General features: G+C 46.6%; 1 protein-coding gene and 1 long non-coding RNA gene across 4 annotated transcripts in view; one reads left to right on the forward strand and one right to left on the reverse strand.

Annotated features, from left to right (window-relative positions):
• LRP8 (LDL receptor related protein 8) overlaps window positions 1–12,720 on the forward strand; it is a 170,996-nt gene that overhangs the window by 144,240 nt on the left and 14,036 nt on the right. Inside the window, exons 5-9 of one of the 2 annotated variants that reach the window (XM_057367012.1) lie at window positions 1,935–2,297; window positions 8,507–8,629; window positions 8,981–9,103; window positions 11,981–12,100; window positions 12,230–12,355. In XM_057367012.1, coding sequence (XP_057222995.1) covers window positions 1,935–2,297; window positions 8,507–8,629; window positions 8,981–9,103; window positions 11,981–12,100; window positions 12,230–12,355 — 855 coding nt within the window. The remainder of the gene's footprint in view (window positions 1–1,934; window positions 2,298–8,506; window positions 8,630–8,980; window positions 9,104–11,980; window positions 12,101–12,229; window positions 12,356–12,720) is intronic. The other variant, XM_057367013.1, reaches the window with a different exon arrangement.
• LOC130574050 (uncharacterized) overlaps window positions 1–12,720 on the reverse strand; it is a 44,586-nt gene that overhangs the window by 7,785 nt on the left and 24,081 nt on the right. The window contains exons 3-4 of one of the 2 annotated variants that reach the window (XR_008965380.1): window positions 10,812–10,954; window positions 2,287–2,566 (exon numbers count right to left, since the gene is read on the reverse strand). This is a non-coding gene — a long non-coding RNA (uncharacterized LOC130574050). Of the gene's footprint in view, window positions 1–2,286; window positions 2,567–10,811; window positions 10,955–12,720 lie in introns of those variants that run through there. The other variant, XR_008965379.1, reaches the window with a different exon arrangement.

Below are 12,720 nucleotides of genomic sequence, written 5' to 3' on the forward strand. Positions count from 1 at the left end.
TGTACTGATCAGTAGGATTAATAGATTATTTCTAGTTATGGGGTATGGATAGAAAAATTTGCTGAGTGCAGAAGAAGAGCAGAATTTGGGTGAAAATCAGAGCATTTTAACGGTCTCAATTCTGTCATGCAACAGAGAGGTTTTTTTAGATGCTTCTCCACCAGACTGTGCTTGTATTTCAGATCCTTATGAGAAGGATTTACCTCCTAATATTAATTGTCTGATCTCAGTTGCTTTGTTTGGAGAGGAGAAATTCTGGCTCCTCCAAGGGACAGGTGCCTGTTGAGGGCATCTCAGTATCTCAAAGACTCTACTAAGTGCAGAAGGAGCCTGAGTAGCTCCTTTTGCAGTTCATGATTGGTGGAACAGCTGAGATTCTCTTTAACATTTCTCCCTGCTGGAGGGAGCCTGGGTCCTGGCCAGTGCATGGTAGTATTGCACCAAGGAAGGCAATCCTCTTTCTCCTCTAATTAGGTGGATTGCTCTGCTGTAACATCTGGAAAACCTGGGGCTAAATGGGACAGCACACAGGGCAGGACAGGAGAGGTATACATATATATATGTATATATGTGTGTGTGTATATATATATATATATATATATATGTATTTATCGTCATGCTCTGATGTAAAATGAGAGGCTGCTTAGGTTATCAGACAGAGCCCAGCAAGTTTGCCAGCCAGAATGTAAATAAGCATCTGTGCCAAGTGGCCATATTCTTAATTGCTGAATAAATACAGTGTTATTCCCAGGTATAACCAGACATAATACTGCAGTAGGATCCCACTGAGTTCCTGTCACTGGCTGAAAGTTGGGATATGACAGGTCCTTTACAGGGATTCTGCTGCTTTCCAGATGCAGTTGCCATTGGAGTGATTGGTACCATGTAAACTGTGTGGTTTAGTGTAGGGGCTCTGCAGATATGGCAGTAAATAGTTCTGCTTCTCAAGACAAAAAGACTCCCAAGTGCAGTGTGAAAAAAAAAAAAAAAAGCTTATTGTAATTTATATGCATATATATATTGTACTAGTAATTTATCAAAGCTGTAACTTCCCTGCAGAGCACTGAAACTGCAGAAGCAGAATTCTTTTGTAAGGAACTACCTCTAAGTACTTACGAAGAATTTCTTCTGCGGTTTTGGTTCCCACACACCTTGATGGAATTTAAGTGACTGCGAGCTGCACTTTGTTGGAGTACCTGAAAGYTTAATTTGAGCGGGCATCTCTGGTTCAGCTGTCCATTAGGCTTGCAGAGGAGAGTGCTCCACTCAGCTTCTATCTGACAGGCGCCTCATTTGTATGTTAATGTTGAGTTGTGATTTCCAGGGAAGGCATTCAGCGTGTTGTAAAGGGCCTTACTGGCAGATTGCAGCTAAATTGATGCTCAACTCACTAAATATTTACCCTACACATCCCACTTAATATGTCCAAAACCAGGCATACTGTGAAATCCTGAAACCTGATTCTGTGCTTACGAAAGTCAGGAAGCTGAAAATGTCAGTGTGGAGCCAAGCGGAGCCCCAGCGCTGCCAGCACAGCCCCAGCCTCTCCTGCAGCCTCTCCTGCAGCCTCTCCTGCAGCCTCCTGCTCATTCCGTGCTGCTGCTCCAGCCCTGGGGCTCACCTGACTCCCGCCCCGGGCTCACCTGGCTGCTCTCACCTCAATGAGGGCAGCACTGGCCTTGCTTTTCCCACACGCAGTTCTCACARTCCTGCTGCCCCTCCTCCAGGGCTGCCCGTGGTCCCTAGAGGATGGATCCTGTGGCAAAGCTGGTGAGCACTGCCMCGTAGTTGCCATTGGGAGAAATGTTTTGGAGTAGCCAGGTAATRCCTTTGTGCCTTCGCCCTCAGGCATCCCTAATGTGCTAAAGCTGGTACAGCCATGGGTGCTGTCTTGGAGACCTCCCAGCTCATCTGTTGTTTTTTTTTTCCCCAAGCCTGTTCACCCAACGAGTTCCAGTGCAGTAACAAGTCGTGCATCTCCATCATCTTCGTGTGTGACGGTGACAATGACTGYGGGGATGGCAGCGATGAAAGGAAGTGCTCCCCTCTGACCTGCAACCCCAACGAGTTCCAGTGCAACAACAGCGTGTGCATCCCGGAGCTGTGGGTGTGTGACAACCAGCCCGACTGCGAGGACCAGTCGGATGAGTCCATGGAGAAGTGTGGATACGACGCCAAAGCCCTCAACACGTGCGCGGCCCACGAGTTCCAGTGCGGCAACGGCGAATGCATCCACCTGAACTGGAAGTGTGACGGGGACGAGGACTGCAAGGACAAGTCTGATGAGCAGGACTGCCGTGAGTGTCTGCAGGGGTGGGGCCGAGGGCTCTCTGGGATGGGGTGGAAGGGCCAGGAGGCTGCTGTGGGCTGTGTTTGAAGGCAAATCTTTGATGTCTGAGCAGCAGCTGGGCCAGACAAGGAGYGCTTGTGTCCCATATGACATGGCTGAGTTCCCAGCCCAGCAGGGTCAGGTGTATTCCACATTCCTTTTGTGCTTTTTCCTTGAGAATCCAGAGAGGAGGCGTAAGAGTTGGAGGGTACCGTGCCTCAGAAAAGATCTGTTTCACTAGAAAGACAAGGAATGAAAAGTGGGAAAATGTTCAAAGCCCTCAGGCTGCATGGTGGGGTCACAGCCTGGAGGTYAGAAGCTGGTATGCTAAAGGGAATATATGATCAGCAGAAAAAAAATAATTCATTTTCTGCCTCTGAAGTTGGAATATACTGAACAAGGCAGTCAAGACAAGTACCTCTGAAGAATCCAGTTTGAAATGCACTTTGAGCTTGGATTGATAAAGACACAGAGCTAATAAATAATGGATTTCTTTTCAGCTGGCTTTATGCATTTAACATGCTGGTGTTGGTATGTGTGGTATTTTGAATGTTTCATCCATTTTTAGCCACTAAACTGTTCAAGCTGGTCACTTACCTGAGGAGGGAGAGAGAAGAAAAGAGCAAAATGTTTTGCTGAAATATTTATAATGACAAGATTGAAATTAAATATTTACATAGCTGTTTATATTTAGCAGCTCTGACATTGGGCCACCTCTGGGGAGGAAGGCAGTAGCCAGCTGCAAACCCAGAGATTTTTGCAAGATATCTAAGAAAATTTACCACTTTAGCCAGCATCATCTTTTCAAACCCATGACAACACCAAGTCCGGGCTGGTGAGCTCAAAGCAGCTGTGAGAGAGAACCCTTCAAGGAGCTGGGAATCACACTCTCTTCCAAGCACAGAGAAACATGTGTAAATTTACTGACGTCTTTAATAAGAGGATGTAGTAAATCCTGGACACCACAGTTTGCACTGCAAAGGGGTGAGCCACAGGTAACCCTGAGCTGCTGTGCCTTTAAAATAGTCAAGGACTTTCGAAAGAGAGGCACGAGCTGAATAGGAGAAGCCAAAAATGTTTTGTTAGGAAGAGAGCAGCTTTGACAGCTGCATACCAGGCTGTGCCCCTCTCAAGAAGGGATGGACTAGGTGGGCTGTCTTTTCCTTCATCTCCAGGAAGGCGATACAGTCACTGACAGAGCTCTTGGGCACCAGGTACCCAGGCAGTACTGCCAGGGTCTGTAGGGTCATGGGGACTGTGGAGTCAGGAGACAAAGTTGGTTCCTTACTCTGTTTCAGGAAGGCCATGCAGAAGCTCATCTGGTGGAGATGGGCACTGCTGGCTGGGACAGCCTGGGTGGTTTGGCCTTTTTCATTGTGAGAGCTCCTGTGGGCAGTCATGCACCTGTGTCCCCTCGGAATCAGGAGACAGTGGCAAGGGCCAYGTTACAAACACAGGTGCAGGGGACTCCAGCAGAACTGATCTCTGTCCCATGGGATTGCAATGGTATCAACCTGACAGAATGTCTTGAGTTTGGACAGCTCAAGAGAGGCAAAGGTGGGCTCCCCTCTATTGCCAAGCAGAGAAAAGGGGGAGCAGCTTACTGATGCCACTCAGTGAAAAAGTGCCTTTTAAATTTCAATCCATGTTGTTCAACTTGAAATGTTTTCAATGTTTTACAGGCCCCATTTATTTTGACATTCTGCTGGGTGAGAGGAGTGGGACTATGCCCATGTACCTTCCTGAGGCAAAGGGCCCACTTTTCCCAGCTTCTTTCCTTGGTCTGGCAGGCACCAGCAGTGTACAGCTGAGTTCCAGCTACSGAGCCATGAGGCCCGAAAGGAGCGTGGCTGCACCAGCCCCCCTGAGCTGCACACAGCCTCAGCCAGCAGCACTTCAGAGGCACCAGAGGCAGCTCCGGGGGCAGAGGATGCAGCTGGACACCGCTGCAGCACAGCACGGTGCTGACAACCAGTGGAGAAAGGGGGAAATGTGGCAGAAGTGACTTAAGACAATTCTGTCTCTGAGTAGCAGAGATTTAGCCCACGAGAGTCTCCTTCCAGAYAGTCTCAGTCCAGCACAATGTGCAGGTTTTTTACCTGTGAGTGTGTGAGCTGGTTCTGCTGCCATCAGTCCTGTGGACTGGGAAACAGTGGGATTCAAAGAGCCTTAGCTACCCCAGTGCTTCTCCGCATGGAGTGCCTGCTTCTGGTTGCACCCCAGTGCCACAGAGGTGTGTGAGCCCACAGCCACTCATACCACACAGATGGGGATCTCTGGGGTAGCAATTGGGAGAGGACTTGCAGCACTGAGTGCTTCTGTAGCTGATGTGTTGACTGGGTCAGAGCCAAAATTAATATTGTTTTCTCATCGTAAATGCAGCTGTTGCTGGGGTGCACCTGCCTGCAGTAAGAAAGTGAYATTTGGGAGCTCTGGAAACTCAGACTCACTACTCATATGTTGGACTGAAGAGTTTGGGGACCTTTATGATTCTTTTCCTCTCCAGCAATTCTCTGTTTGAGATCAGTATCATGGGGCACACAGGGAGTTGCAGGTGTGTGACACTGCTCCATCCCCTTAGCAACAGGGATGGCACACATCCCCCTTGGCTGGACTTGATTAAAACTGCAGRTCCCACCACTACATCTTCTCTTGCAAATGGGGATCATATAGGATTTGCACAGTATAAAACAGAGGGATGGGAACTAATGCTTTAAGAAAAATGTCATGAGGCCATCATTTGTTATAAACATTTTAGATTGGTAAATGAGTAGAGCAGAAATGAAGGGTGACAATTGGTGAACAGGTTTTGGCAGCGAGACAGCAAATAAATAGGAGGGAATGAGTCATTTCAAGAAAGCTATGTGAGAACATTGGGTGGCTGGGTTTTTTCCATTGCATATATATTCAAATATGTATATATGTATATTTATAAAAYGAACATTAGGTTAGATTTATTAGTCTCCAAATCTGGAATGGTTATATTTTAAAATGTCCTTTGCAATTTGCATTAGGGCATCCAGAAGGGAGAATAAATAATGCTTACAACTGAYGGCAAGGAAACGGATCTCTTGAGACCTGACCTCACACTTTCCTGCCTCTGTCTCCTCATCTATAAAATGGGACTGATGCATTTCACAAATGTTGGGATTTTCTTTTTTGGGAGAGAAGGAAAAAAAACAGAAACGAAAGGAACTCAGGCTCAGATTTGAGCTGCTTGAGTTTGAGCAATGCAGCTTTGTGCCCAGGATCTGTAAATGAGAAGTGTGTCTCTTTGAGGGTGCCTGTTAATTTAGCAGGGCTTTGGTAATTGGTTTTGTATTTGATTTGCAGAGGAGATGGCTGTAAAACTACTGARATTTCACTGATTTAAACCTTCCAAATCAGCACAGCAATTTTCTGAACATCTTGTGCAAATAAACAGCATGGTTCTTGCCTCTTCTTGGGGTATTGCTTTGACTTGGGAATGGCCTTAATGGGAACCTGCTGTCAGCTCTGCCAGTGGGGCTGAGATGGGTTAGTGTCTCAGCTTCAGGGTAATGGAATTCTCTCTCCTGAAAAATGCAGCAAAAAAATGGAAATGCCATATATATGCATTTTAATAGCTCTGTGAKCAGTAAGAGCTGTTACTGTATCTGCCTTTTCTAGATGTCTGTTAAGAGGTTCAGGGGCCGTTCCTCAAAGGTCTGAACTTCCACAGCTCTGGTGGAGCGAKAAGTGAGCCAGGAAACCCAGCCTGGTCTCCAAGTTCTGTCTCTTCTTGAAGCAAAGCTTCGTGCAGTAGAGCTGTACAGCCCCACATCTGTGTTTTGCAGTCTCTGTGGCAACTGAGCTAAGAATTGTGCTGTCATTTTTCTCTCAGTCTTGTGGTGCTTGTGCAACATTGTCTTTGCAATTCTTACAAAATTCTCCTTCATTTTAATTTGTTTTAGGATTAGAAACCTTTCTGTTCTTAGCATTTAGTTATAACTGCTTTTTAGAAGAGCTTTGAAGATTACAATTGCGGACAATTATAGGTTTTATAATAGCTGCCTTCCAAATCTGTAGCTGTTGTCATGCAGATTTTCTTGATAAACTGGAGACGTCTTTCTGCCCCATAAAAGACAAACTCCCCATTGGCTTTAATTGCATGTTAGACTTTTGTGAGGGGTTAATATTTATWGTCAGAAATGGAGGACCATCCTTTCCTGTCTTTCCTCCACACATMGAAATTGCTACAGAAAAGGTGAAGCAAACTGGTCTTCAAATGAAGGGTGAAGACAAGAAATAAGTGTGGCAAAGGAATTTTCAGTGAGACAGCAGGAGAAGTCTTGCAAGGTTTAGCTTGGCAGAAGTCAGGGTTTCCTGTGGGGGAAGGTGGTCACTCTGTGGTTAGGGCTTCCCCAGGCATGTAGCTGTCCGTGCCAGGAACAGTTTAAGCCAAAGTGTCTCTGTCTCCCTTCAGGAGTTCTYGGTGCCACTTCCAGACCTGTGGTCTGTGACTCTCCCAGACCGTGGCTTTGTGTCTTTCTCTCTTTCATTTTTCCCCATTTGGTAGAGCAGCAGACCCCACATGCTTCTTTTGGAGCTGCAGTCCCAGATGTCCCATGAGGTTTCCCATTCTTGTGCCTGTGTTTATTAGCTGAAACGTGGCAGCACAGCTGGTCCCATAACTGTGCTTATTGCTTGGGATTTTTTTTCTCACTTTGTAGCTTTTTATGAATATAGTGCATATGGCTTTCCTCTCCAAGGAGCAGTACTATTTCCAAACTTTCCTCTTGTGAATACTGGGTATTTCTAATGACAGGATTTCTCCCTTCCCCCCGTCCCAGCCCTGCAGTTGTGGTTTTTCCTGTCTCTGGTGCCTTTTGCTGGCTGAAGATGAATTAGAACGAAGTGAAACAGTCATGAACCTGGATCCTGCATCCTGCAGGATGCAATCACCAATAATTTGGAGTCTTTATGCAACTGATACTTTATGGTATTGATGCTAGYTCGCTCCATGTCTGCAGCTCTTCCTGGGTTATCTAAAAGTAGTCATTTTTGTATTAGAACCATTTGTCAAATTGTCCAGGGAAGTCTGTAAATAGCTCTCACCTCCCATGTCGTAACACCAGCATTGGCCTCCCCTCACAACTCAGAAGCGGTGATTTTCTGTCAGCCCATACCAGGACACAATCACATGATGGAAAGGCTGGAATCAGGAGCTCTCCAGGGTGCTCTGTCTTAACAGCATTTTAAGACTAGGTTTGATGGGCCCCTCAGAAGGAAGCTGCAAAACACGTCCCAGGAACAAGGAGCCTGTTTAGCCAGTGAACTGCAGGCTGCCTGTACCCTGTGTCAGCACAGGGCTGGTCCCAGCTAGGGAGATCTCTCACTTAGAGCAACATGGGGTGAGGAAAGTGACTGGTTGTGCAGCTGGTATGGTCAGTGCAGCTGTCTGGTTTATCTGTTTTTYCCCCAACTTAGCTGTTCATCACATCTGTTTTGAGTTTGTAATAATCTGACCTGGACAAATAAATTTCAGGTGTGAAACCTCTCCTGATACKGTGGAGGTGTGTTGGGCTGGAGACCCCCAGAAACACCACATCACAGTCCAGTGGGCTGTTGGCTCATGGGCATTTTTAACCTGGTGATCATATCTTGTTGCTGCCTTCAACCCTGCTGTGACCACACTGGCTTTGACAGYGTCACTACAGGTCTCATGCCTGGGCCTTAAGCTGAACATGTTTTGAAATGTATCTTAAATGTATTTTTTTTCTGAAGGAAGGAGAGCTGCAGAGCAGTTGCATTTTCATACCCAGTGTCAYGTACACTCCCAGTTGGAAAGCAGCCTGGCCTCACACAGACTGCAGCCCCCAGAGCTGCTCCACTGCTGGAGTTTTCTGCCTGCTTGTTTTGTTCTGTCTCAGTGGGAAGCTTCACTGTCAGCAGTGGGTCTGCTTTGACTGGGTGTGCTCATATGGGCTTTGATGCTGTTTTCCCAAGGATGTAGAGGGTGATCTGGGATAGCAGAGCRGCACAAGAGAACAGTGGCTGAGGCAGCTGCTGCCTCTGTTGTTTTGGTGGAAGCAGCCAAGATTCTGACATTTGCTAACAGAGGGTGCAACCCCAGCAGTGTCAGAGGGACATAGCTAAAAGGTGTTACAGAAATGACTGAGTTCTGTGTGGCTGATGCTTGAATGTTCTGTCTTAAAGCTCTGGTGACCTGCCAGCCAGATGAATTCCAGTGTGGCGATGGGACCTGTATCCATGGAGCAAAGCAGTGTGACAAGGCGCAYGACTGCCCTGACAACAGCGACGAGGCCGGCTGTGTCCAAGGTAGGTGCACACAGTTTTGTGCTCCTCGTGCTCCATGGGGTAGATCTGCTAGGGCTGCATGGCCTCTGGAAAGGAAAGAGGCCTGTGCTGCTCCTTGGGCCATGCCAAGCTGCTTCCTCTATAGAGTTTTAAGCCATTCTAGCAATGGGATTGCTTGGGACAGATGATTGTGCCGACCAGGCAAGACTGCATGACCTGAACTGTTCTTTGCRTGAGGCTCAGTCTCAATGTTCATTTGCTTAATCCCATCCCATTCTTGCTAATGATGCCCTCTTGAGCTTTATGTCAGCCTGTGTGTTGTCATGAGCCTCATCTAACTTAGTTGCTTTCCTCTCTTGCCCAACATGACAGAGTCAGCATGTGAAAGTCCCAGCAAGTTTCAGTGTAAGAGTGGAGAGTGCATTGACGGAGGCAAAGTGTGCGATTCACATAGAGACTGCAGGGACTGGTCTGACGAGCCTCTGAAAGAATGTGGTACAGTACTTGCCTTCTACGTGTTGCTCCTGTTGTAACTGCTTCCCCTCTTCTCCATCTGGTGCTCACAGCTTTGAGTGTAACCACATGTAGCTGCTAATGCTATTTCTCACTCTGCTCCTCTTTCCTTGCCTTTATTCTCTCATCACCCTTCATATGAATATAATTAGTAGCTTAGTCTGATCATCTGTAAGTTTGAACTGTGCCCTTCCCCACTCAATTTTTATTCTTGGAGAGAAATATGAATTGAGCACGGGACTAGGAATGAGGAATTCCCCCTCTCCCCAAATACTAGTGTTCTCCACAGCACAGACCAGTTTATTTAGCCTCATTGCCTAAATGATCTTTGAATCCTAAGATGATGATAACACCATAAAAATACAGCGTTGGGAACATGTTTTGAAGGTGAAAACATGTAGAGTGGCAGCAATCCCTGAGAGATGACTTTCAGCCATTGCTGGATTGTACATGTTGTTGCTGCTTCCCTCAGCAATGACAGCAGGWTGCTCTCTGCAGCATCCTGCCAGCTCTGGGCTGTGGGAATGCCAGGAGAGCCAGGGCTGSCAGAGCCAGCAGAACAGAGCACGGGCCACAGAGCTGTGCCCCTCTCCATAGGGCAGTCCCTTTCTTGCCTTTCCCACCAGACATTGTGGGCACCAGCCCGAATCTGCAGCATTACTCAGACACATTTGTTGTTTTCCCCCATGCAGAGATGTCTCCAACAGGCATCTCTTTCCATCACATCACAGAGCTCAGTGGCTGTCCCTTCAGTAACTCCTGTTCAGGAAGAACTGTCAGTCTCTCGCTGTTTTAGATAAGGCAGTGTGTGTGCATGCCTAGTGAGGATGCTCTTACCTCATGCTTCCAGTGTGCCCTTGCTTTCTTCCACTAATCCACATCTCCCTGTTTCTCTGAGTGGCTGTTGCASTTGTCTGTGGAGGTCTCCCAACAAAGCTGGCAGCCTGGTTTGTCATAGCAGACTGGGCAGTGGCACAACACTGGGTTTAGTGTTCAACCCAGTGGTTGGAGTGCCAGACTGGTTCAGCCCTGGGCTGGCAATGAGGTGTTGTTTGAGATGGGAAGCAGAGAAGAGCCCCCAGGGGAAGGTGTTTCTTGAAGGGTGCAGTGCTGTGGGTTGCTGTGACTGTAATGCCCACACACAAGTTATCCCCACAGGAGGCAGAGGCAYAGAGCACTCCCCAGCTCCATGTGCCTGTTTAGCTGTGTTAAACGCTGCAGTGCCCTCTKACAGTCCCCCAAAAAAGCACTGCAGAAGACAGGATAACACTTGGCTATTTTAGTCAGGCAGGGAATGTAGTGCTGAAGTTTAGGTGAAGAGCAGCAGCTGCCCAGGCTCTCCCTGCCTGGCTCTGCCTGGCTCATCCTCAGCTCCTCTTGAGAAGTGCAGCAAGTGAACCAGCACTTGATTTACASTCCCTAAATCCATTCCACAAAGCACCTCTGAAACCATGGGAATCATCTGAGTGAGGGTTTGCCTATTAATCAAAACAGCCTTTGTAGTGTTTTGCAGAGAGCAGTTGTGCATGTTTATGACCCAATTTGCTATAGACCTGTGCAAGTGTAGGAATAGGAATTTCTGTCCATAAATGTCACTGAACAGTGACAAAACACAGCGGGGCTGTTGGACACCTTCTCGGACCCCGGTGAACCTGCTCTATTAATTATGTATTGAAATCTATAAATGTACCTGCTAGGAAGGTGAAAGCATCCCAGAGCTGAGATGGATTCCTTCTGGCATGGTGTTTTCCCAGTCTTACTGACTTAATTGGGTTGTGGTTGTTCCATTTTCTTCCAAGAGCARTGGTTTAATGGCTCTGTTGTGCTGCTCACCTGCAGTGTGCAAGGAAGYAAGAAGTAAAAGGTAAATGAAAAATTTGCCTTTAAATTGCATTKTAGATTGGAGCAAATCAGTTTTCCTTGTTTTGGTGAGTCCASTATCCCTGAAATCCCACAGCTGCTGTTCAGCAGTCTTCCTTAAGGAGAGAACTTTCTCTTCACCTACAAAAGGTCAATTACAACAAGAAGAAATGTTTTTGGTTTTTTTTTTGTTTTTTTTTCTGACAGGAAACCAGCTTTCCCCAACCTCTCATTCAGTTCTACTTACAAGAATCCATTTATTCTGTTTTTCATTTCAGCACTTGAGAGCAGAACCAGAGAGGTGGCCTTGGATTAGAAAAGGCCCCAGGAGAGGATGGGGGCTGTTGCTTCATAAATTGCACACTTGGGTTGCTGGGGGCTGCTAGCAAAGACTGTTGTGGGGGATGTGTTTGTGGGAGGACTGTATCTCAGTGCTAATGGAGTATCTCTGACAGACTGCACTTTRGTGTTTTCTGGAATTTTTCACATAGATCATTCCTTGGAGCTAGATAGGAAAATAGTACAGTATTTCAAAATAGCTGGCCCCTGGGAGATGAGAGTCCCCCAGCATGAATTATTAAAGCTCAGAGAGACTGTTCAGAAAAGTCAACATGAACCAGYGCATGGGGAAGGAGTATCCTGGAGAGAGCCCTTAGGTCCCTTGGAAGTTTCTCACATGWGGCAGAACAGCTCAAAGCAGCAGGTCTCTGATGGGATGAGATGCAGAGRCTCACATATGCTGTATCCCCAGGGCTCCCCATTCATTTAGCCACTAGCTTTGAGTCCAAACGATCCCACAGCATTGGTTTGGAATAATAAAGAACAAGAAAGTTATACAGTGGAGGCCTCCTATCTGTGAAGGCATTGTGCTCTATGGGGCCAGTTCATGGCTACCAAAACTGATAGAAATGGAAACATTTCTGAGGAAATCTCTTCATTTTATTCAATCTCACAACTAAAGCCCCCATTTGTCATAGGTGATGTGTGTATCCCCTGCAGGTGTTAATGAATGCTCTACAAACAACGGTGGCTGCTCACACATATGCAAGGACTTGAAGATTGGTTACGAGTGTGAATGCCCGCCTGGATACAAGCTTCTGGATAAAAAAACGTGTGGAGGTAATTGACATGCAAACAGCAGTCCCTTGTGTTTCACCATAGAGAGACGTGATTATATTCACTTGAGCATTGCTCCATCACAGATGGTTTGATTTCAAGTTATTGATGGGTTTCAAACACTCCTTTCAGACATAGATGAATGTGAGAATCCAGACGCTTGTAGCCAGATCTGCATTAATTACAAGGGAGACTACAAATGTGAGTGCTACGAAGGATACGAGATGGACACCCTGTCCAAGAACTGCAAAGCTGTAGGTAAGATAATGCCACAGGCACTAAAACTCTGCTTGCTCAACAGCACAACTCTGATAAGAAAACACGCTCGCAGGGCTGAGGCAGGGGAATGGAAACAAARGGAAACCCGCAAAGCAAGCAAAGACATTTCACTGCGAGCAGCACAGAACTGCTGCAGTGATAGCAGATGCGTCTCTAGGCAAGAACTACTGATCATGCAGATCAGAATATTTTAACAGTGTACAGAGCAAGATTGCAGTCACTACTTGGCTGTTTGAAGCTGAAACTAGAAAAGAAAGTCTTTTGACAGGTGTTATTGAAAACAGTGCAGCAAAAACATTTAGTGATAGTAGTACTGAAAGAAAGAAAACATCCCAATTAAAGCA

Source organism: Malurus melanocephalus, unplaced genomic scaffold, assembly GCF_030028575.1.
Source record: "Malurus melanocephalus ecotype Western Australia unplaced genomic scaffold, MMel_1.1 scaffold_74, whole genome shotgun sequence".
NCBI lineage: Eukaryota > Metazoa > Chordata > Aves > Passeriformes > Maluridae > Malurus > Malurus melanocephalus.